This window comes from Papaver somniferum, chromosome 8, assembly GCF_003573695.1.
Source record: "Papaver somniferum cultivar HN1 chromosome 8, ASM357369v1, whole genome shotgun sequence".
NCBI classification, from domain to species: Eukaryota; Viridiplantae; Streptophyta; class Magnoliopsida; order Ranunculales; family Papaveraceae; genus Papaver; species Papaver somniferum.
In genome coordinates this window covers 132,249,486-132,275,610 of record NC_039365.1, presented here as the reverse complement: position 1 = coordinate 132,275,610, position 26,125 = coordinate 132,249,486, and the positions used below count along the sequence as shown (strand labels likewise).

The following is a 26,125-nucleotide window of genomic DNA, read 5'->3' as shown; positions in this document are numbered from 1 at the left end:
ATTTATCTTGGTAAAACTATTCAGAAGGGCTGACTTTTGTATTGGTATGACTTTTATTAGTGAAACCAATCTTAAGTAATCACCTGAGATGATATAATTGATATTTTGTAATTGGTATGACCAACTCTAGACATTGGGGAACAGATCCTAGTAAGAGGTGGAACCGATCACAAGTATGTGGAATCGATCCTTGTAAGAGGTACAGCAAGTCTTAGTAATTGGTAACCGATCCTATGACTTGTGCAACCGATTATGAGTAAATACCATAATTATGTGGTAACCGATCCTAGTACCTAGTCAATCAATTTTTGGAAAGCTAGTGTGACCGATCCTAGTACCCACATGGAGATAGAACCGGAGCTTTATGTTTTGGTAAAACCGTGAAACCCATTAATGGTGATTTGATAGGATAATCAATCACATAGTTCTTGGAAGTCAGATGAACCAATTCTAAACTCGTTTGGAAGTGTGGCAAATCGGTTCCAAGATTGTAAATATGAAAAAAGATTTACAAAGTAAAGATGTCGACATACTTTGAACATGTGCAGTAATTCTTATCTTTTATTGTTCAAAGGTATTCCTTAATAAGTAAAGGAGAATCTCGGATCGAAATAAATTGAGAATATTTTAATTAAGATTTTTAGTTTTATATGCTTTTAGTTTCCAGCAATTAAAATTCATATATTTAGAAATAAAAATTGGTAATGTGCATTTACTAATTGGAGATTTTTTACTGAGATTTCGATCAATATTTGGACAGAGCATCTCCAGGAATTATGAAAACCGAATTTGTAAATATATTGCATATCTTGAGAATATTTTCGGTTTTGGAAATTCCTTGGTGTCCAAACTTTCGTGGTCTATAAATATTGAAGTTTGCATAGCAAACTAATCCTCAGTGAAAAAGCGGGGGTCTAACAATACCACACAATATTTCGCTTAGAAATCTGTATGGATTAACTCCGAAATACTTTCTAGAGAATCAACTAGACAGTCAGACTCAATCTAGGTAAAAGTATCTCAAGGAGTTAATATCTCTCTCTTGTTTTGATTTACTCGAGCTAATAAAAATCGGCGAGTCTTTATCAAATACAAGGAATAACTTGGATGGTACCAAAGACCAATATCCAAGGATCAATCAATGATAATCAACAACCAAAGGTTGGATATACGAATTGATGATCTAAACGCACAACCTGTATTATTTCAATTATAAAGATAAAACAATATAATGCGGAAATAGAAATAACACAGACACCAGAATTTTTTTAACGAGGAAACCGAAAATGCAGAAAAACCCTGGGACCTAGTCCAGATTGAATATACACTGTATTAAGACGCTACAGACATTATCCTACTCCAAGCTAACTTCGGACTGGACTGTAGTTGAACCCCAATCAGTCTCCCACTGATCCAAGGTACAGTTGTACTCCCTACGCCTCTGATCCCAGCAGGATACTGCGCACTTGATTCCCTTAGCTGATCTCACCCACAACTAAGAGTTTCTACGACCCAAAGTCGAAAACTTGATAATAAACAAATATTTCTCACACAAACAAGTGTATGAAAAGATCAATCTGTCTCCCACAGATAAAACCTAAAGGTTTTTGTTCCGTCTTTTGATAATAATCAAGGTGAACATGAACCAATTGATAATCCGGTCTTATATTCCCAAAGAACAGCCTAGAGTTATCAATCACCTCATAACAATCTTAATCGTATGGTAGCGAAACAAGATGTTATGGTCAAAAACAATGAGACGAAGATGTTTGTGATTACTTTTTATATCTTGCCTATCAGAGATGTTAATCTCAAGCCAATCAATCTGATTGTACTCATACGATAGAAGATGCAAGATCAGATCACACAACTACAATAAAAGTAGCATCGGCCTGGCTTCACAATTCCAATGAAGTCTTTAAGTCGTTAACCTGGTTTTAGAAGAAGAAAACCAAAGGTTAAAGGAGATTCAAATCTAGCACGCAAACTAGTATCATACGTAAGGTGTGGGGATTAGTTTTGCACAATGCTAGATGTCTCCTTTATATAGTCTTTCAAATAATGGTTTGCAATCAATGTTAGCTTAGTAACAAAGCACTAAATATCACCATTAGATGAAAACCTGATTTGGATTCAAGCTAATATCTTTCAACCGTTAGATCGAAAACTTAGCTTGTTACACACAATTGAAATGCACGTTTCTAGGTTTGTTAACCGTACCCAAACGTATGCACTTGTTGGTTCAACAATAGTTAACCAAATGGTTAGCCATATGAGCATTTCATATCAACCATGTTCTTCTTCACCATAACTAGTTCAAATGACTTCAAATGAACTAGTTAGAGAGTTGTTCAATCGCAAGGAAATCTCATGTACTACACAAGACAAGATTGAAGCAAAGATGATGTGATTCACTTGAATCGGTTCATGAACTTTATAGCCACGATTTGCATACTGCATTCCTTAGTATTTATAAGTATTAGTTCACGTTCATCATCTTTAGATATAACCTACTCAAGTTCGCGGACTGGGTTTGCGGACTTAAGTTCATTGAAGGAGTTCACAAACTCCAGCAGAAATTCTTGGACGAAAACTTCCATCGGTTCGCGGACGGAGTTCGCGGAATTGGCTACGCCACATTCCGTTTCTCTTGATCAACAAAGTTCGCAAACTTTGGATCAAGGAATAGGACTTGTACATAAATGTGTTTCCACAACAATGTTTATGTCCACCATTGGTTATATAATCTAAACTCTCATTTCAATCATTGAAACATTCTTATTTCGAGATATAGATAGGCGATATATACTCGGAAAAAAAATTTCAAAGTGATTGAAACATAACATGAATTTCGTCACTAGGTAAAGATAAACTTGGTTGAAGCGAAAGCTTACCAACACATATTTCGAGATATAGATAGGCGAGATATACTCGGCTCGAAATACCAAATGTGCATAATCAAAGTCTATATATAGCAAACGACTTTTGTCTCAAAGAGTAGGAGATAGAGTAGATAGACTTTTGAGTGATAGATAAGTTCAAGTCTCCACATACCTTTTAGTTGATGAAATTCCACCGGTTCCTTAAGTAGTTCTTCGTTTTGTATGATGAATCGCCATGGAGTTCTTGAGCTCAACTACACTTTCTATACTAGTCTGAGACATAGTTATAGTAGACCAGAAATCAAGACTTATAGTTTTGATCACTAACATTGACAAACATGCTTGAGATAGCAACGCATGTGAGTTCGACCGAGCAATGCTCTAACAATCTCCCCCTTTGTCAATTTTAGTGACAAAACTATCAATACATATGAAATAAAAAAAAGATAATGAAACTTTAGTAGCTCCTATTCCACATGCCTAATCTTCAACATTCCTCGAAATCTTCGTCACTTCCAAGTGCTCCAATGATCCCAAAGGTTGTAAGTTCAGCATCACCGTTGTTGAAGATCTGTATCTATAACAATGAGAAAACATAGTTCTCGATCATTGTTATACAGTGTCATAGTATTATTACATGGTGTCAAAGTTAAATTGTATCATAACTTCAACAATAATACTATGGTGATATGTATCACTCCCCCTTAGTCAATACTCCATCTCACATGGAAACCACTCCCCCTTACATAGTGATCCGAAAACCATATGTATTTGTAGTGTGAACTACATATTAATTCTCCCCCTTTTTGTCAATAAAATTGGCAAAGGTACAACAACAGGATCATAATGAAATTTCCGAAAGAGACATTTCATGACTAAAAGAAAAAATACATACCAACTAATTTAGATGCAATCATAAAGCCGAAGCTAAATGCATTCATCAAGGAGTTTAAAGATACAATATAACCCCTCTAAAATTCCACAGCCGCACACCCCTCAAGATATGACCATTAAGCACAAGTTCAAAAGAACTCTCCCCCATTTGATGTCATTCCCGAAAGAACAACAAGAGTGACCTTAATTTCAAAAGAAAAGAAGGATTTTATTGGACACTAAAACCATAGGAATGATTTTTATATCCAAAAACTCAATCAAATTAATCATAAGTAAACAAATGATTAATTTAATCGGAATACACAAACAAATTAAACACAAAAAGTGATCAATTTAATTGATTATGCTCGACATAAGTGAACTTACGGAGCTACAACTAAGTTAACAATTCGAGAAAGATTAGCTTAATCGTCCATATACTCAACAAAAACTTATGGAATATTGTAGTATATACATAAAATATGGATCAAGGATGATCAATACTGCGGAAAATACAAGGATTCATTCTAGCTTCAATCATTATTTGCATAACGACAATTAATAGACATAATCCTTGGCACAAAATATTTTAACCTATCTTCCATCAAGAGTTGGCAATATAGGCTTAACTTTTGTATTTGTCAAAAGTCCATTCATTCTTTAATCAATACATGAATATCGACAACAAACGACTTTACTTTTGACAAGGTATGGGACAAACATAGTTCACGGACGTAAACACCAATATCCCATAACAAATTGCAATATATAAAATCAAAAAGATTAATACTGCAAAAATCATCTCTCAAATAGTTTTTAGAATTTAAATCAAATAAACCTAAAAAACATGAAGATGAAAAATAATAGCTATGTGTAGTCACAATCATTGTTATTCCAAGCACTAGTTATTCTTCCAACTAAACCAAAAAGAAGACATACTAGGAAACAAATAAACTTCTATGATGCATTTCACTTACATTTGAAAATTCTTCTCATATTCCCTATATTCATCAAGCTCATCTTCGATTAGATCAATCATAGATTCAAGATTATCCATCTTTTCTTCAAGTCTTTTGGAGGAAGCTTCGCTTTCACTTTTCAAGGCACGTACTTGATCCAAGACAAGATTCATGGTTAAGGAGAGCTTATCAAATTGTGAGACTGAAGGATTCTCATCAGAAGATGAGATACGCTTGTCATAAAACACTACGTTATCAGAAGAATCAAAACGAATCTTCTTAGAGGGAAACAGAACAGTCCATACATCACTTTCTTTGCTTGAAAGACTAGAGGAGGACATGATAGATAAGGTAAATGAAATGATCACGCAGAAGAGGAGAAACTTCATTTTAAAGGAATGAAGATGAAGAATTTCCAAAAAAGACCTTTTACCAAACCCTAACAGAATTCGGTTATTTCCAGAAAAAGTCTTTTAAAGAGACAGAAACCGTACATGAACAAAAACGGTACAAGAGGAGAATAAACGAAAACCGAATACTCCTAGAGATTTAACAGACACATTCCAACACAACCCTCTCGAAAATCATGATTTTTGACTAAGAGGGATAGACGAAAGAATCATGAACAACAAGATTACAGATCATAATCATTCCAATCCAATATAGGACTGGGATATATCTCGTGAGGGGGGGAGTTATTTGTTAATCTAAGTTTTTGCTTATTCTTTAGGAAAGGAGAGTTATGCACATCATTCTCTTCCCTTTTAAACACAGTTTTGAAGAATTTGATTGTTGATTTGCGCAAATCCTGCATCACTTTTTGAGGAAAAAAGATTTCATAGGAGATTTCTTTTTCTTCTTCTGCACACAGCGTTTAGCACAACATGACTGATTTTGATCATTCGTGCTAAGATGATCCTGATTTTTGCACAAGGAAACCGAGAGTTTTGGTAGCATCTTGTGTTTTTCTGTATCACCCTTGTTGTCAAGATGACTGGAGAGTGATACATAGTCAGGTGACATTTGCTGATACAGCTTATGAGACACGGTCGGAGTTATTCGACATGTCATATAAGAATCATAATTGTGATTTTCAGCAAAGAAATTAAGAGAACAATCACAGATTTCATCCTCAGGAAAATAATCAAGAGTATTCATCCATGCTTTAGTTATCTTATTCACCTCAGTATCTGGACCTTTGGAAGTATGAATACTTTTACAGCACGCGAGACCAGTTTTGTTAGTACAGTTTTTCTGAACTCTCTTATCCTCCTTTTTGATTGATCGAACTTCTTTTTGAGACTTTCTTTTACTTCGTCTAAGAATTTTCTTAAGCTGTTGTATAAACCGAGACAACGTAGAAACATATCAATTCTCTTTTTTCTTATCAATCAATTTAGGACGGTGAGATTTTCCATCAGGAGTAGTAACATGACTACTAGACAAGTGATGTTTATCTCTTGATTTAAGTTCGCGATCGAAAATTTTAAGTTTCCCGACAAGCGTATTTCACGAAAGAGTATCAAGGTTATTTCCCTCAACGATGGCATGTTTTTTAGGTTCGTATTTAGATGGAAGCGATCTGAGAATCCTCATCACAATTTACCTTTCAGTAATAGTCCTATCCAATGCACATGATGCATTAAAAATTTCAGACATTTTGTGATAAAATTCATCAAATGAATTTCTTCTGCCATATGAAGGTTTTCCCATTCGGAGTTAAGGTTTTGAAGCCTAGCTTCCTTTTTGCTAGTGTTACCTTCAAATACAGTTTCTAAAGTATTCCAATCATCTTTAGACGTGAGCATGAAGCCACATGGTGTCGGAGATCTGGGGTAGTGGCATGCATAATGGCATTCAAACCGTCGGAGTTTTTCTTTGCAGCAAGTGACTCAGCATCAATATATGTACCAATGTTTTTAGGCATGGTGGCATTTTAAACTATAACGACGGGAACCTCATAGCCATTAACAACATAAACCCATGATTGGAAATCACACGATTGAAGAAAAGTACGCATAGAAATTTTCCACCATAGGTAGTTTGAGCCATCGAAGACTAGTGGTACGTTTACTGAGATAGCACAACTGTCCATCGAGTCAGATCGCTACACATACAGACTTATAAGGTCTTGAATGTGTTTGCCCGCTCTGATAACCAATTGAAAAAGCGGGGGTCTAACAATACCACCCAATATTTCGCTTAGCAATATGTATGGACTAACTCCGAAATACTTTCTAGAGAATCAACTAGACAGTCAGACTCAATCTAGGAAAAATAACTCAAGGAGTTAATATCTCTCTCTTGTTTTGATTTACTCGAGCTAATAAAAGTCAGCGAGTCTTTATCAAATACAAGGAATAACTTGGATGGTACCAATATCCAAGGATCAATCAATGATAATCAACAACCAAAGGTTGGATATACGAATTGATGATATAAACGTACAACCTGTATTATTTCAATTATAAAGATAAAACAACATAATGCGGAAATAGAAATAACACAGACACTAGAATTTTGTTAACGAGAAAACCGTAAATGCAGAAAAATCCCGGGACCTAATCCAGATTCAACACACACTATATTAAGACGCTACAGACACTAGACTACTCCAAGCTAACTTAGAACGGGACTGTAGTTGAACCCCAATCAGTCTCCCACTGATCCAAGGTAAAAATTGTACTACCTACGCCTCTGATCCCATCAGGATACTGCGCACTTGATTCCCTTAGATGATCTCACCCACAACTAAGAGTTGCTATGACCCAAAGTCGAAGACTTGATAATAAATAAATCTTTCTCACACAGACAAGTCTATGAAAGGATCAATCTGTCTCCCACAGATAAACCCTAAAGTTTTTTGTTCCGTCTTTTGATAATAATCAAGGTGAACATGAACCAATAGATAATCCGGTCCTATATTCCCGAAGAATTGCCTAGAGTTATCAATCACCTCACAACAATCTTAATTGTATGGTAGAGAAACAAGATGTTGCGGAATCAAAAACAATGAGACGAAGATGTTTGTGATTATTTTTTTTATCTTGCCTATCGGAGATGTTAATTTCAAGACAATCAATCTGATTTTACTCGTACAATAGAAGATCCAAGATCAGATCACACAACTAAAATAAAAGTAGTATCGGCCTGGCTTCACAATTCCAATGAAGTCTTTAAGTCATTAACCTGGTTTTAGAAGAAGAAAACCAAAGGTTAAAGGAGAATCGACTCTAGCACGCAAACTAGTATCACACGTAAGGTGTGGGGATTAGGTTTTCACAATGCTAGATGTCTCCTTTATATAGTCTTTCAAATCAGGGTTTGCAATCAATGTTAGTTTAGTAACAAATCATTCAATATTCACCGTTAGATGAGAACATGATTTAGATTCAAGCTAATATCTTTCAACTGTTATATCGAAAACTTAGATTGTTACACACAATTGAAATGCACGTTTCTAGGTTTGTTAACTGTACCTAAACGTATGCACTTTTTGGTTCAACAATAGTTTACCAAATGGTTAGCCATGTGAGCATTTCATTTCAACCATGTTCTTCTTCACCATAACTAGTTCAAATGACTTCAAATGAACTAGTTAGAGAGTTTTTCAATTGCAAGGAAATCTCATGTACTACACAAGACACAATTGAAGCAAAGATGATGTGATTCACTTGAATCGGTTCATGAAATTTATAGCCACGGTTTGTAAACTGCATTCCTTAGTCTTTATAAGTATTATTTCACGTTCATCATCTTTAGATATAACCTACTCATGTTCACGGACTGGGTTCGCGGACTTAAGTTCACGGAAGGAGTTCACAAACTCCAGCAGAAATTCTCGGACGAAAACTTCCGCCGGTTCGCGGACTTGGCTACGCCACATTCCGTTTCTGATCAACAAAGTTCGCAAACTTTGGTTCAAGGAATATGACTTGTACATAAATGTGTTTCCACAATAATGTTTATGTCCACCATTAGTTATATAATCTAAACTCTCATTTCAATCATTGAAACATTCTTTGAGGACGTTATGTAGTTGTTACACCATTTCTCGTCAAAGAAATTTTCAAAGTGATTGAAACATAACATGACTTTCGTCACTAGGTAAAGATAAACTTGGTTGAAGCGAAAGCTTACCAACACATATTTCGAGATATAGATAGGAGAGATATACTCGGCTCGAAATACCAAATGTGTATAATCAAAGTCTATATATAGCAAACGACTTTTGTCTCAAAGAGTAGGAGATAGAGTAGATAGACTTTTGAGTGATAGATAAGTTCAAGTCTCCACATACCTTTTAGTTGATGAAGTTCCACCGGTTCCTTGAGTAGTTCTTCATCTTATATGAAGAATCGCCATGGAGTTCTTGAGCTCAACTACACTTTCTATCCTAGTCTGAGACTTAGTTATAGTAGAGCAGAAATCAAGACTTATAGTTTTGATCACTAACATTGACAAACATGCTTGAGATAGAAACGCATGCGAGTTCGACCGAGCAATGCTCTAATAATCTCCCCCAATGTCAATTTTAGTGACAAAACTATCAATACATATGGAATACAAAAAAAATAATGAAACTTTAGTAGCTCCTATTCCACATGCCTAATCTTCAACATTCCTCGAAATCTTCGTAGTTGTTATCAGATTGCATAGTTTAAACAATTACTTTCGTAGTTATTATCATATTGATCTAAGAACCTGACAAAGGAGTTTATTGCGACAAACGGAAGAGCCTTTTGTCAAACTCATATCACTTTTTTGAAAAGAGTTGTCGCCGAACAAATTTGTTGTTCCTTTAATGTTTGGAATACGAACCAAAGGAATTGTTCCAAGTGCATGACTTATTGCAAGTTGGAGGCGAAGGGATACAGACGGAACTAGGTGAACCATAGGTTTAGTTGCTTGGTATCAACTATACGAAGTTGGTTTAGATTTCGTATAGCGGCTTAATCCTGAGAGTATTCAATTCTGGACAAGGTCCCGGGGTTTTTCTGCATTTGCGGTTTCCTCGTTAACAAAATCTTGCTGTGTCATTTACTTTTATTTTCCGCAATTATAATTTTTTATTATTATAATTTAAAGTAAATTACACAAACGTTAATTCATATTTACTTGATAAGTAATCCTATTGTGTTTGGTTAAGTCCGAACCTTTTTATCAAGTAAACATACTTCGTTGTTGTATTGTCTCGATCACATATCCATAGTCAATGATGCAAGTTATATTTTTTTCATATTATCTCGATCTCGCATCTATAGACGATCACACAAAGTGTGAACCGATTAGTTATATTCTCTCGACTCAGTCCATGGACAATCACTTTCGGAGAAAGGACTTATAGGTCGAAAAGTTTTAGATTGAGGTATATTTGGGTACCTTCGTTTTTTCAATTGGTATCAGAGTATGCAAACACAAAAAAGATCTAACAATATGTGTTTGGTGTGATCCAAACTATAAGAAATTGAATCTAATGGTTGATTCAGTTAACATAACGGCAGGATTTGACTACTTCAAAAAATCGTGGTGGAAGACAGAATGAAGCATGTAATACTCTTATTTCTAAATGTATTAGGAATTGGAATTATGTCTATGTATGTCTTGAGGGACTTACATAATCAGTAGTATATCATAGGATTGTATATCATTGCCTGGATACTAACATGTTTAGTAACAATGATACAATGCTCTATGAGACAGGTTGTATCTCGAAAATGCATAAGATTGCTCTCAGAATTTTTTATTATATGAACCATGGCTATTGTGTTCTTGAAAAATATGGAATCTTAAATATATTTTGGATATCCTATCAAAGTATATATATGTACATTTTTAGATCTAAGACTGTCAATGTATCGCTACCTAGGATGTGATTTTGGAAACCGTGTAACCTTACAAGGAATGATTTTTCAGTTCATAATTCTATTAACAATGGGTTGCTTCATACACCTCACAACTGTTTTAATGAAGCAAGTGATCTTTTGAAATATTACAGGGTTTATGATTCTAATGGTATTTTTAACAAATATCACATGATGTTCAAATTTATCTATGCATACTCTATTAGAAAATTCTTGAGTGAATTTCAAATGATGTTATCAAATTTTGGTAATAAAAGAGTAAACAGATTTTTGGAAAGAAACATAGAACCAATCCGAGATAAAGATCCAGACCATGAAAAACCGGTTTTCCAAAAGGAAGACCTAGATATAAAATCGGAATTGTTTCCCCACAAGCCTCGGTTTCCGATTTTGGTAGAATTTCCTAAAGCTAGTTATTTACGGTCATTGATATCTATTCTTCCTATAAAAGATAATCTCTTGCTATGTGTACAAACATATTGGGGAAGATTGATCGAAACCGTAACTAGGGTTTTTCATATTTTTGCAAGTATGAGAAAGAGGAAATCAAGAGACACATCATCTGATGACCGAGTCAGATACAATGATATTGATAGGATCAGATTTCCTAACAGTATTGATGACAAGCATGAATTTACTCGATTTTTTGATAGATCATGCTTTAGGAAATACGAAACTCTCAAGAGTATGGAATTCACTACTGAAAATAAATTCGATCCAAATGTCCAAGATAAGGATTATGTGAAGTTTGTTCAAGATCGGAACTGGGGAAAGCTTTTTGATTTTGAAAAATATTCACCTGATATGGTAAGAGTGTTTTAAGCGAATATTCATAATGTTGATCATAAAAATCTTAACTTTGTTACTCTTGTTGGTCAATGACTCTACTATGTTGATCATAAGACAATTTCTAATGTTGTTGAGTAAAATGTGGAATGTAATCACTTGATTACTGGAGTTGAAATTGAGCATGATACCATTTCAGCACATCTCATTGGAAGATCGACAGAGTGGGAAAATGGTAGATTACCAACAAAAGATATACCCTTCCACCTAAGGGTATTCGGTAAACTTGCTTTAGCAACCTTATTTGCAAGCACTAGAGATAAGTCAGCTTGGGACAAAGAATTTTACAGAATTTGTTTATTTTATGTTAAAAGGAGACTCTCAAATTGATTTTGTGGAATCATTGTCAGTCAAAGGATCAAAATCTCAGATTCTATTTCTTCCTCAGGAACAAAGAGGCATCTCGGTTTTCCATGTATAATTACAGAGATTTGTGAATTCATCGCGGGAGATGATTTTGATGACAAGAGTAGCATATGGTTGTCTCTAAAAAGACTGTATGTCAAATGATTGGAGGTCAATCCAGTAATAAAACGGTTGAAAGTATTTCACCGAATTCTAACAACAAGTATCTCCTAGCTCATCTTGAAACTCTTGGTAAACAACTTGACTGTTTTCAGAAACAGTTGGGCTTTGCTGCTCGAAAAGATCCAGAAACTCTTAAAGGAATTCTAAAGTTTGAATCAGTGTTTTGGAACCAAGAATCGGAAATAGAAGAAGAGCATCAAAAAGTACTTGATCACAAGGAATGTTCCTCCCAATAATTAATTCAGAAAAATAGACATCAATTTTTGATTTCTTTCAATAATTATATAAGATCTATTATGAATAAAACTATTATTTATGAATAAAATTATTAGTTTATATTTTTTTCTTGTGATAGTTTTCGACTACATAGCCTGTGCTTGAATGCTTTATATTATTGCTATGTATGTTTATGGGATGTTTGATTTCGGTTTTCTTGAACTTAATATTCGATCTCATGTGGTGTGAACCCTTATGGTTTGGGTGAATTTTTGGTTTAGCGGGATTAAGTTCTAGCCCATGTTGGCAGGCTTTATCAAAGGATCATAAGGGTTTCCGGTTGAAACTAATATGTGAAAAAGTCACATTATGTTGAATCGTTTGGTTAGCATAAAAGCATATGTGTTTCGAGGTTTTTCAACTTTTGCATCGCATTAGTTAAAACCAGTTTTCAACCTTTCTCTGGTAAAGGTTAGTGTTTGTTGTTGTTCTTTTGTCTTGCAAGAGGATGACAACACAATGATATTCCTCCCCAGGAAGATGCGAAGAAAAGGAGAAGAGGATACGGAGCTTGAGGTAATGAATTTGTTAGTTAATCGTTTTCATGTTTAAGAAAAGCCTGATTTTATTGCATATATTTATTGCTTTTGCTTAATAAAATTCCTGTATAATTGATGTTTATTCCATTATTTATGTATGGATGTGTGTGTGTGATTCAATTATTTCCGGTTAAGAAAAAATGTTGTTATCTTTCTTTATGGTTTGGTATCAATTGTTTAGGCTTACGAAATTTCGGTGCAATTGCAGTACTTTAATGTCTTTGTTTGTTTCAGTTGCTTCCCGTTGAGGTAAATAATTATGCAAGTTGATTTATTTGGTTTATATGAATTGTTTATGGCTTAACAAAAAGTTTTCGAGATGAATTGTTTAGTCCAATTCGATTCCGGATAAGAGAAACTAAGTTAATTCTGATCTTAGTTAGAATTATGAAAGTGGAGGTTTTCGGTTATTCAAGTTTAATCGAATTCCTTAACAAGAAATGCTAGTTAACTAACCTAGTACTTGTCTTGTTTAAAAGTGAAAGGTCTAAGTTATTATTTGAATAATTAGAACCTGATGAGAAAAATATAGTTAATTCTGATCTTTATTTTGGTCTTATCGAACAAACGATTGTATTTATACAATCGGTTTAGCAAAAGAACTAAGGTGCTTAGTCAATTTTTGATTTGATAAACTATTAGGGAAAATTGCTTCGGGCAATTGTTTCCTTGGTAACATATCAAAACAAAATTATTTTGTAGTTTCGGTTTTGATATTGATTATCTAAAATGGTGTGTGGAACCCTCGTGCTTAACTATTATAGGTTGCACGTCTTTTGAGATTTGTAAGATCCTTGCAATTTGTCTTTTATTTGCTCGTACCTTTGTCATTTTGTGACAAAAATGGGGAGAAATATATGGAGTAAACAAGTGATTTGGTATCACTAAGGAAAGGACAATGGTGCTTAAACGTTATATTTAACGAAAGAGTAAAGCATAGACTAAGGGGGAGTAACATATCATATTGATACTTGTAGTTATATAGACTACAAAGGAAATAACAAAGATGTGCGGATTGAAAATCTACCTATCTTACCTTTAGGGAGAGTATTAGCTTTGTTATTATAATGTCAACAACGGCGTTTATGGATTGAATGTATACAAGTTATTATGTTGTTGAAACTTGGGATCAAGCGTGAAAATGCGGGGGTATAACAACCACACCCAACAATTCGTTTGGCAATCTGAGAGGACTTAATCCAATACGCTTTCTAGAGAATCAACTAGACAGTCAGACTCAATCTAGAGTAAAGTATATCAAAGAGTTTAATATCTCTAACTCTTAATTCAATCCGCAATCAGCAAATAGAAATCTGAGAGCCCGATTAAATAACAGGAGTAACTTGAACGGTACCAAAGACCAATGTTCAAGTGTTCAACAACCCAAGGTTGAATATTCTAATTGATTTATCTTAACGCACAACCTGTGATATTTCAATTATATAACAAAATATAATGCGAAAAAGAAATAACACAGACACCAGAATTTTTTTAACGAGGAAACCGCAAATGCAGAAAAATTCCGGGACCTAGTCCAGATTGAACACCACACTGTTTTAAGCCACTACAGACACTAGACTACTACCAATTAACTTCTGACTGGACTGTAGTTGAACCCTAATCAATTTCACACTGATTCAAGGTACAGTTGCGCTCCTTACGTCTCTGATCCCAGCAGGATACTACACACTTGATTCCCTTAGTTGATTTCACCCACAACCAAGAGTTGCTACGACCCTAAGTCGAAGACTTGATAGACAAATCCGTCTCACACAGAAAAGTCTATAGGATTGAATAAATCTGTCTCCCACAGAAATAACCAAGAGTCTTTGTTCCGTCTTTTGATAAATCAAGGTGAACATGAACCAATTGATAACCCAGACTTATATTCCCGAAGAACAACCTAGAATTATCAATCACCTCACAATAAACTTAATCGACTAGCGAAACAAGTTATTGTGGAATCACAAACGATGAGACGTAGTGTTTGTGATTACTTTTCTATCTTGCCTATCCGAGATAAATCTCGAGCCAATTATTTCAATTGTACTCAACACGATAGAAACAACAAGATCAGATCACGCAACTACAAAGATAATAGTTGGGTCTGGCTTCACAATCCAATGAAGACTTCAAGTCGTTAACCTACAGGGTCTCGAGAAGAAACCTAAGGTTAAAGGAGAATAAACTCTAGTTATGCAACTAGTAACACACATGATGTGTGGGGATTAGGTTTCCCAGTTGCTATAGTTCTCCTTTATATAGTTTTCAAATCAGGGTTTGCAATTCAAGTTACCTTGGTAACAAAGCATTCAATATTCACTGTTAGATGAAAAACCTGATTCAACCAAGCTAATATCTTTCAACCGTTAGATCGAACTTAGCTTGTTACACACAAATGAAATGTACCCCTCATTTAGGTTTATGTAACCGTACCTAAACGTGCACAACATGTTGGTTTGACGAGGTGTCAACTCGCAAATAATATTCTCTACTTCTCTGTAAACTAACTAGTAGTATACAGATAAGTAGGATCGTCCCAAGGGAGAGTTGAGCTAAAGTTTTCAATTCAATTCAATTTCTGAATGAATAATGCAAGACAATGAAACAAATGCAAATATGAGGATGAGAATGATCAAAGACTCTTTCTAAGCCACAAAACGTGAATCTTATTGATATAGCTAGTTTCTGCAAAGTATCTTTACTAACAACCCTAGAATATTTAGTACGCTCAAATATCCCGCTATTATCTCCTAAGTTCACCGGATACGGAAGCGCTCGACTACCGGATTCTACTTGTCGAGTTTCCTAGAAGTACGTTCTCTAGGTGTGACTTAAACAAATGCCTTAAGTTTTATGAGATAAGATTGTTCCTAGTGATAAAATAAAAATCATGAATTACCTACTAGTGTCATTCAATACATACGAGTATTTAACAAAGTCCCATCGTCAATACTCATATAGTGCTACTTGTGTTTAGGTTTTCTAGACAATTACGGGTCGAAGAATTCCTAACTAGCAATAGAACTATCAAATAACCATTCAATTTGCAACTTAAACAATTGAGAAACAATTCATAAACACTTTTAGCATAGTAGAGAATGAGCAATAACAAGAAAACTCGCAAGAAAAAGGCTTTTTAAATATCAATTGGAGTTCGGACGTCGAAATCGTCCCTAATCAAGATGCAATTAGCTACTGGAGTTCATGGTAAACAAAGCAAAACAACAAATGGAAAACAGAAATACAAAACCAAACAAACAGCAACTGATGGTTGTGGTGGAACGATGTAGCTAGTAGTGGTGAACTCCGTGGCCTGGTAACAATGGAATGATGATGGTTGCTGCTGTTGTAGTAGTTTCCTGCAGGTCTGCTGCCTTGGTGCTGTGAAGTGGTGAGATGCAGGTGATGGATGGAAGGTGCTGTAGTGGATGGAAGATTGATCTGAACTCCAGCTGCTACAGTTGATGGTTGTATGAATGGATCTGGTGGGTGTATGCAGGTAGTCTTGGAATGGAATGGTATGAAGTGCTGGTGATGTGCAGATGAGGTGAAGTGTTGAACTGGTGGAGATGATATACAATGGAAGGTAATGCAGGTGGTAATAATGGTAATGGAGATGCAAGAGAGATGCTGGCCGTATGCAGGTGGATATGCAGATGGTGGTGGTGGTTCAGCGAGCAAAGCTCACTGAAACTAGGGTTGCGGCAGTGGTGAAGGAGGGGGTATGAGATTTTTTATTTTTTTTTTGTAGCTTTCAAGGTCTCTCTTTTATAACCTCAAATCCCTGGATTATCGAAGTGGGAAGAAACCCAACTTTCCTTATTCCATCTAAACTCTAATTCACGTCTTAATCTCCTCCGTTCAACACAAGATCGCACAGCAGAAACTTCATTTAATGTCGGCAAGACTCCAAATTTTTTACTAAGTTCCCTTGCTGCCAAAACAGACCCAGAACCTCCTCAAACTCTAACCAACGTGCCGTGTATTTCTTAGTTTCTGAATCAGTTCGCTGACCCTTTGCAAACAATGACTCGGACCATGGCAGTAACTCCTCTTCTTTCGACTATTTTAGATTCACAAACTCTGCTCAAGACTAACCCGTAATCAGCCACTTCTATGCCTTGTTGTTGTGTTCTCTCGACCCTTGATAAGCAGCCACAAACCATGGCTAGCAGCTGTACCGAAATAGGGCAAAACTGGCCGTGACTGTAATTGCAGTGAGAAATAACTCATTCAGGCATTTCTACAAACAATATACGTGCCTGACTTTGACAATGGAGAATTGCTGCACTGTTGATATCTTAACATTTCCATATCTCCTTCCCTATAAAAACTCGCATTCAACAACAAACCCATTCTTCATTTCCTTCTCAGCTTCGAATTCCATGTCTTTAATCTCCATTACTTCAGCGACAGTAACATCAATTTCTCTCCAGCTTTCTCGCTGGTATTTCAGTTCAAAACAAATCAATCTTTCATAACTTCATATCACTGATTCATTCTCCATGTTGACCTTGTAAATCTCTCGCAACCCTTGACAACAGAGAATTGAACCATGGCTAGTAGTGACGGCAGGAAGCTTGGTCAAACTGGGACTTGTGTTGACCTTGTAAATCTCTCGCAACCCTTGACAACAGAGAATTGAACCATGGCTAGTAGTGACGGTTCTTGTTCTTCATGGTTCAGTGAGAAGAAATCTGGGACTTGTGTGTTTACTCGACCTAGTTATAGGAGTGTTTTTTTTTACTCCGTCAATAAAATAGATTAAAAAGCAAAACTTGTACAGGTCCTAGGCTATAATGAGTTAGCCATGGGCTACCAACAAAACTAGCCTATTTAAAACGGAAATAAACCTCACCCGGCCATTTTACAGAAAGCATAGAAACTGGTCTCCCCTCATAAAACTCAAAAATGTCCTCATCTAGCAAACATGCTTGCTTAGCCGAAGCATCTGCAGAAAAATTAACTTCCTATATTTATGAATGTAGCGAATATTGGAGTAAAAACTCCTCGCCGATCTCCACTTCTGATTTAATTGCCAAGGTAAACCCTCATTTTGGAAAGCTTGAATGCAACTCATCGAATCGGATTGTACGCAGATACTCCTAAAATTCCACTTTCTGGCCAACATAGCACCATATATAACTGCGCACACTTCCGTATAAAAGTTTGTCTGCAGTCTCAGGCCAACGCAGAGGACACCCAAAACAGCTGCATTTGCATCACGAAAAGTAACACCAGCACCAGTCGGGCCTGGATTTCCAAGGGACGCACCATCACAACAAATCATGATTTCATCTTGGTTAGGAGGAAACCACCTTACCTCAATTGGAGAAGACACTTTGCACGATCTATGCCTCACTTTGAAATAATTCAAGATACGTAAATCCTCCATTGTATTATTTATATGGCCCTTCATCCGTATTGAATTATCACGAATTAACTGATAAACTCTACCTTTAAAGCCTATCCAATGAACAACAACATCTTCAAAATAAACTTTGTTGCGCAGCCTCCATAACTCCGTAGTGATTTCAAGATTAGCAACCAACCACGGATCCTTAATCATTCTGCTGCACCCTTAGCAGCCTTATACGAAGCCACCAAATCTTCTCTTGGTTGCAAATTAAAAATATGAGCCGCCCAAGCCCAAATTCTCTTGGCAAATCTGCACTGCCAAGTAATATGGCTAAGAGTTTCGCAATCCCGTCTACACAAACGACACATTGAAGGAAAACACCTTCCAGTCTTCTTAATGACATTACCATCACTAGCACAACGCTGCTTTTCCCAGATCTTCCAATATTGAACACTTAGAGTAGGGTGCACAACTGGCCGAGAAAACAAAGTTGCAGTTGGCAGAGTTTCCTCATTCTCTCTAATGGCAGCCTTTACAGATTTAACTGAGAAGACTCCTTTGCTATCTAAATCCCAAATCTTATAATCATCGCCTTCAGCAATAATAGGCAAGTTTCCAACATCAATATTGAGCCGAACCATCAAATCCCGAGTGCTTTGAGGAATATCCCAAGCACCATCAAAAATGATATCACTAACCTTAGCCTTAAAATCATTAGGGCCTTTGGAAGTAATACATAATCTCTTCGCAATCGAAAAATCACCAAGCCAGTTATCAAAGAATAAGGAAGTATTAGCGCCATCACCTATAATTGTCCTAGTGTGTTGCTGCACAAAATCATAAACCCACCTGATTCCATGAAAAACCGCAGAACCCAGTTTGTAATCAATCAAAACTCCATTCAATTTGAAGTACTTCACCCTCAAAAATCTATCCCAAGTCTTGTCCGAGTCACGAATTGAAATCCATAACTTCATAAGCATAGCCTTGTTAACATCAACCAATCTTCTAAGGCCTAGACCACTTTCACATCTTGAACAGCACAGGTTGTCATACAACACCGTAAAGAACTTACGTTTTTCCGCATCACCCGACCAAAGAAAATTCCTAATGGCCCTCTCAACATATTTAATGATATTGCAAGGTCATTTATAAACATCCATAGAGTGAATAGCATAGCTAGCAATCACCGATATGATCAAAACCAGTCTAGCTTGAAAAGATAAAAGTTTACCCTTCCAACCAGCCAACTTGTTCATAATCTTTTCAACTACCTTCCTGATATGAATGTGCTACACAATGCCAGGCTTCAATTGAATTCCCAGATATTTATCCGGAAATAAGGCTCTTTCCATGCCCAAATAATTAGCAATAGCAATACTCCGAGAATAAGTGCCACCGCCGTAATAAAATTTGCTCTTCGCATAATTTACGCACTGACCTGAAGCCTTCTCATAGACACTAAGCATAGACTTCAAATTTTGCAAACTATGAAGATTACCTCTGCAGAAAACCAGAATATCATCCGAAAAGAGAAGGTGTGTTGGAGCCACACCTTTCTTACTAACCATGTTGTGCATACTTCTATTAGCAAACAATTTAGAGAAATTACGACTCAAAATATCTTCAATAAGAACAAAAATCAAAGGTGAAAGAGGATCACCTTGGCGCAACCCTCTAGTGATGCTAAAGAAACCTTCTGGACTGCCATTTATTAGCACAGAAATCCTTGCCGAACTAAGAATATTATGAATCCAAGAGCACAAGGTTTCAGAAAAACCATATTGACGGAAAACTTCAGTTATAAACTCCCAACTTACATTATCAAAAGCTTGAGCAATGTCAAGTTTTAAGCCGACATTACCAAAGTTCCTTGGCGTAGAAATCTCGTTAATCAATTCAGACGCAAGAGCTATATTTTCATGAATGTTCCTTCCCTTCATAAAAGCCACTTGTTCTTCAGAAATCAGTCTATTCAGAACCGTAACAAGTCTGGGAGCCAAAAAATTTGTAATGATTTTGAAGAAAAAATTACTCAAACCAATAGGCCTAAAATCCTTAATAGCATCCGACCTTGTGTTTTTTGGAATGAGAACAGTAAAACTAGAATTAATGCCATTAGGAATTTTCCTCATCAACCAACAATTTTTAATGGCACTAAAAAGATCAGTAGCAATAATATTCCAACAATGTCTGTAAAAAGAACCTGGGAAACCATCTGGGCCAGGCGCCGAATCCGCTCCCAAGTCAAAAACAGCTCCCTTAATCTCGTCTAGAGTTGGCACAGCATCCATAAAATAACTCTCAGGGACTTAGATTCTTTCATGTTCAAACTCAAACAAATTTGGATCAATGACAGACGCTCCACCATTAAACTTATCCTTATAGTGATTGACAATGAAATCTTTAATTTCATCCTACAAAACCAAAGTAGAGTTAGATGAAATCCGAAGTTCAGATATTGTATTTTGACTTCTACTCATACGAATGCTATTATAAAAAAATCGAGTGTCTTGGTCACCATCCTCCAACCAAGTAACTCTTGATTTCATCTTAAGTATTACTGCAAAATCAATCCGCATATGCATCCATCCACAACATTCTTGGCATCTGCCACCTTAGTGAATTGGACTTCATCCACCGGATCTAAATCTAAAAGATCATTTTCAGATTCAAGACTAAGTTCAGCCTGTTTCAAACGAAATTGAACATCAACAAACACAGTTCTATTCCATAGCTTCAAGACTTCCTTCAAACGTTTTAACTTTCCAGCAAAAACAAAAGGAGGCGTACCAACAAGGCGCAAATTCCAGTTATCTTCTACCAGCTTCATAAAACCCGGATGATCAAACCACATCTTCTAGATTCTAAAAGGAGCTCTTGCCGGCCTTGGACTGTCAAAAGCAAACCCAAAAAGAGGGGAATGATCTAAACAGATCCTTAGCAAAGCTTTGCACCTCCAATTTTCATATTTGTAACTCCAAGCATCATTCACAATCGCCCTATCATTCCTTGAAACAATACGACGATCACCACTCTGACAATTATACCAAGTGTATTTTTTTCCAATCGAATCCGCTTCCACTAGCCCATTATCAGAAATCCAACTTCGAAATTCATTCATATAAATACTTAAAGTTGGCCTATCGCCCTTCTTTTCATCCAGACGAAGAACACAATTAAAATCGCCAAGCACCAACCAAGAAATAGATATAAAACCAAACCCCAATTGTTGCCACAATAATCTCCTTGTAACCGGATCACAAGAAGCATGAACAGCCGTAATCCAAACACCATCAAAGTCTAAATTAATTGCTTGTTTAGAGGAAGATAAAATACCTGGTCTTGCCAAAGAATTCTTCCACATAACCCATATGTTACATTTTTCACCAGCGTCCTCATTAGTGATAACATCTTCAGAAAACTCATCCAATCTCAAAGACCTAACAAAATGTGTAGTGCAAAAAACTTTCGGTTCTGCAATAGAAATAACATTAGTTTTGTGCAAGTGATAGAGCTCCTTTAACTTGGCCTTTGCACCATCTTTGGCCAAGCCTTGAGCATTCCAATAGAAGACCTTCACTGATTACCCCTATCACGTGGAGGGCTTGCTGGACCCCTTAATTTCATCTTATTTCTTGTTTCAACATGGCTAGTATTGTCCGAAGGTTTAGTGCCCGGTTTCTTTTTTGGTTTAGCTTTTGTAGTGCCAGCCGCTTTCTTTTCCAAAGTTTCTTTCTTCAATTTGTCTGCTGCTGCCTTCTTTTCCCGCTCCTCTTGATCCATCAGAGCACTCCATTCAAGCTTCTTAGATTCAACATCTACAGGATTAGTACTTGGTTGTGAAGTATCAGGAGGCATAACAGAAACAACCTCGTCCGCCTCTTTTTCCTCAGTGCCAGAATAAAATCTGTTTGATAAAGTTATATTATCAATAGAATTTGCCAGAGATGATGTTCTATATGTTTTAGTAGCAGCACTAAAACCAGCCTCGTCAATAGGTTCCAACACAGAATTTGTAGGGAGCAAACCTGTAGATATAGTTTCAACAAGGTTTTCAATATTATCTTGAACAAAATTGATCTCAGTTTGCTTCTTCTCCTCAAGGGCCAGATTCCTCTTCTCTAGAGATAGTTTTCTAAGAGTCTCAACCCTAGTATGCGCCATTTCTTGCTCAATTCCGGCCACCTCCGCATCTCTCTGCAAATCATAAGTCCTTTTCTTCAACTCTTCAAGTTTTTTAATGGCATCAAGTTCTTCATCATCCACCAAGTCAACATCCTCAGAAGAAGTCGTGACTAAAGCATCATTTAAAGCACCATCATTAAGTATCTCCGCAGCAACACAATCATTGCGTTCAGAAGAAGCGCAATCTTTGCGCTGGCTTGCGCTATCTTTGCATTTCTCCGAAATATCACTATGCAGAGCATCATCAGACGCACCCACATTGTTAACTGTAGGAATAGATTCATCAACAACACTCGTTGAAGGGCTATCAATATATCTATGGGTTCTAGAAAAAACCTTTGTAATTGGGACTTTCGTTGTTGGAATAAGTAATGGTGGCGTAGTTTTTGCGTCGGATTGATCCACCAGATTTGGGACTTTATCCTTTGATATTTTCTCCTTCTTCCAAAAATTTTGAACTCAGCAATCTTAGCTTCAATTTTGTTCTTGATCTATGGATCCTTTTCAGCATCAGCTTGCTCTTGTAAATCTCTACGTTTCTTAATACGACACTCAGCATTAATATGACCAATGGATATGCAGTGATCACAAAATCTAGGCCGATTAAGGATTTCATAATTTTGAACAAAAGCTTCCTCGCCATCTTCACCATTAATAATAATCTAACCAAGTGGCTTCGAGAAATCAATATCAATAAAAAACCGCAGCAAAATAACCATACTCATAATTTAAGGTTCGCGGATCAACCGCACATGGCTTACCTAAACCTTTAGTCATTCTAAACAATGATTCCTCATCCCAATATTCCCATGGAAGAGCTGGAAAACGAACCCAAACAACAGCCCTTGTAACCTTGTCCGACTCAGGATCAAACATTAGTGTCCATGGCTGAATTTTAAGCTGTTGCTCATTAATCTTCCAAGGACCATCATAGCTAACCCTCTTGCGATCATCCTCATTGTCTAACTTGATAACAAAATAACCTTTAACCCATGGAATAAATTGAACAGAGCCTCCCAGCTTCCATTGATTCAATAATTCCCTCTTAACAACATCAAATTTGAGTGTTCTAAAATCTAAACGACCAACCAAACTAAACTTCCAAACAACTTTAATTCTAACATGAGTTTCACGCGGAATTGTAATAAAAACTTCACCTGTTGATGTTCTAACTGGAGGATGTGACAAAGAGTCCGCATCAATCTTAGAAAGAACATGCGTTATATTCTTAACTATGGATGCCCATGATCGATTACCACTATCACCAGCAACCATATTACCATCTACAACCTGTTTTCCAGACCCGCTAGAATTAGGGTTATGGTTAGAATTTTTCTTCGGCCTATAGAACTGTCGTGATCTTGATTTCGAGCGTGATCTAACATGGTTAGCATTGTTGAAGAAACGACCACGTGCATGATATGCAGGCTATGATTGTTCTCCTAAATCAGGCGGAACTTGATTTTGCGTCATGAACGCGCAAAGCCGAGAAAACGTGAAACGCAAAGAAAGGGAAAAAAACCGGAGCTCCTTCCCGTCCAAACCCTAGGTTTTGCTTTTTTTAGTTTTAGGAGTGTACAAGCTGTAAATGAACATGGTGCCCCTTAACGAACGTATGCATGTGTCTAGCATTCCTCAGCTGGAGTGGAAATCACACCTGCACCTAGTGATTCTTCTGTTTGACACTTTTAATCCCAGCTTTCCTGCTAACTTCAAGTCCACCCGTGCCTAATGCTGCATAACAATGAATTGAGTTTATTTTTGCCTTCTTTTTTGTCGCATGACTCCAAAATACCTATAAAATGGAAACGAAGCATAATATACAAAAATACAAGAGAAATAGTCGAGAAAAACGTAAGAAATTGACATTCAAAAGATGTATTTTAGGCACTTATCATGGTTCACAAATATTTAACCAAGGTTATCCATATGATTACTCTCATATCAACCTTATTCATCTCAACTATAACTAGTTCAAATGACTCAAATGAAACTAATTAAAGAGTTGTTCAATTGCTATAGAAAACACAATTGAAACCAAATCGGTTTTATTCACTTGAATCAATCATGAACATTATAGCCACGGGTTGTAAAGATTGCATTCCTTATGATTTAAATGTTTAAGTCCATGAACTGGATGATTTGACAAAGTAACCATCTTAAGTATGTGTACAGGTATGCGTATTTAAGCAACCGGATTTGAGTTTGTTTAGTTTCCAAACTCAGCAGAATTTTTCGGTTCCAAAACTTCCGCCAGTATGCGTACGGGTGTAGATGGGAAAAATTATTTGTTGGTTTTTACGGGATTGAGGAGATGACTATGCGGAGAAGACTCCTTGAAACGAGAAAATGCTCAACTTCACACAGATGCACTGCAAGAAGGGAGTGCTTTAAGTTCGAGAGATCAATCTGTAGGACTCCGGCCTAAACCAAGACAATGGCCGTTCCAGAGTCAATTCGGTCACAAGAGAGGATGGGTTGATCTGTAGGAGGGAAGCTGAGAAATGTGTGAGATCAATGGTGATCGAGATTGTAGGTGTATTGTGTATTCTGCGTAAGAAAGTTCTGAATGATTGAATTTACTCAGTTGAGAGTGATTGCTCAGACGATGAGTTCGTGTAGACGAAAGATTGTCTGTATGAACTTGTCGAGAAATTCTTGTGTAAACGAATGTTGTTTCTTTTCAATCATGATTCAGAGGCCTTTTATATTGCTGAATTGAAAACACCATGATCCCATGAAGTGTGACAGTTTTTGGAGTCAAAGAGTGGGGAAGTGAAAATCGTGTTGAAAACCAGTTGCTCATCGTGCGGAGACTTGGTTAACTTCCACTCACTACTTTGATAACTCCTCCAACTGATTGCACGACTTTCCCATATTCTCATCGTGTGTATGAACACACGTGTCGTAGACCGCCAGACCAAAACCCTATTTAATATCCCCCATGTGACACGATTGACATCTCGTGATTGTGGAGTCAGTTGCTGACTTTATGGGACGATGAGTCCTTGTGTTGCTGAGTTGAACGTGACTTTGCAAATATTCTGAGACTCATGAATTGAAATGTTGATACAGAGGTATAATTATGTTGGTTGTTAAGGTGAGCAAATATTGCTCGTATGAGCAAATGTTGCTCGTTTGATAAATTGTTGAATGTTGATAATCAATATTAATGGACTGAACAAATATTGAATATTGATAGTTGAACCAATATTCATGGACTGAGCAAATATTGAATATTAATAGTTGAAGCAATATTCATGGACAGAGCAAATATTGCTCGTCTGAGCAAATGTTGCTCATTTGATGAATTAATGAATATTGATAGTTGAACCAATATTCATGGACTGAGCAAATAATGCTCATCTGAGAAGATGTTGCTCGAATTATTGAATATTGATAGCTGAACCAATATTCTTCAGTGCGAACAAATATTGTTCATCCGAGCAAATGTTGCTCATTTGATGAATTGTTGAATATTGATAGTTGAACCAATATTCCTGGACTGAGCAAATATCGCTCATCTGAGCAAATGTTGCTCGAATTATTGAATGTTGATAGTTGAACCAATATTCTTCAGTGCGAACAAATATTGTTCATTTGAGAAAATGTTGCTCATTTGATGAATTGTTGAATATTGATAGTTGAACCAATATTACTTAGTCTGAGCAAATATTGCTCGTCTGAGCAAATGTTGCTCATTTGATGAAGTATTGGTAGCATGACCAAATAAATATTAAATTAAAATACTGGCGACAAAACCAAGTATAATTAATTAGAGTGTTGATCACGGGATCAACATAAAATT

The 26,125-nt window shown here is 36.3% G+C and overlaps 1 protein-coding gene across 1 annotated transcript in view; it reads right to left on the bottom strand.

The window, feature by feature from the left end:
- LOC113306054 overlaps positions 1-18,339 on the bottom strand; it is a 79,557-nt gene extending 61,218 nt beyond the window's left edge. The window contains exons 1-4 of the mRNA XM_026555038.1: positions 17,820-18,339; positions 17,624-17,721; positions 17,123-17,214; positions 16,853-16,976 (exon numbers count right to left, since the gene is read on the bottom strand). Of these exons, the coding sequence (XP_026410823.1) occupies positions 16,853-16,976; positions 17,123-17,214; positions 17,624-17,721; positions 17,820-18,339 (834 nt within the window). The remainder of the gene's footprint in view (positions 1-16,852; positions 16,977-17,122; positions 17,215-17,623; positions 17,722-17,819) is intronic.
- Between the last annotated feature and the right edge of the window lie 7,786 nt (positions 18,340-26,125).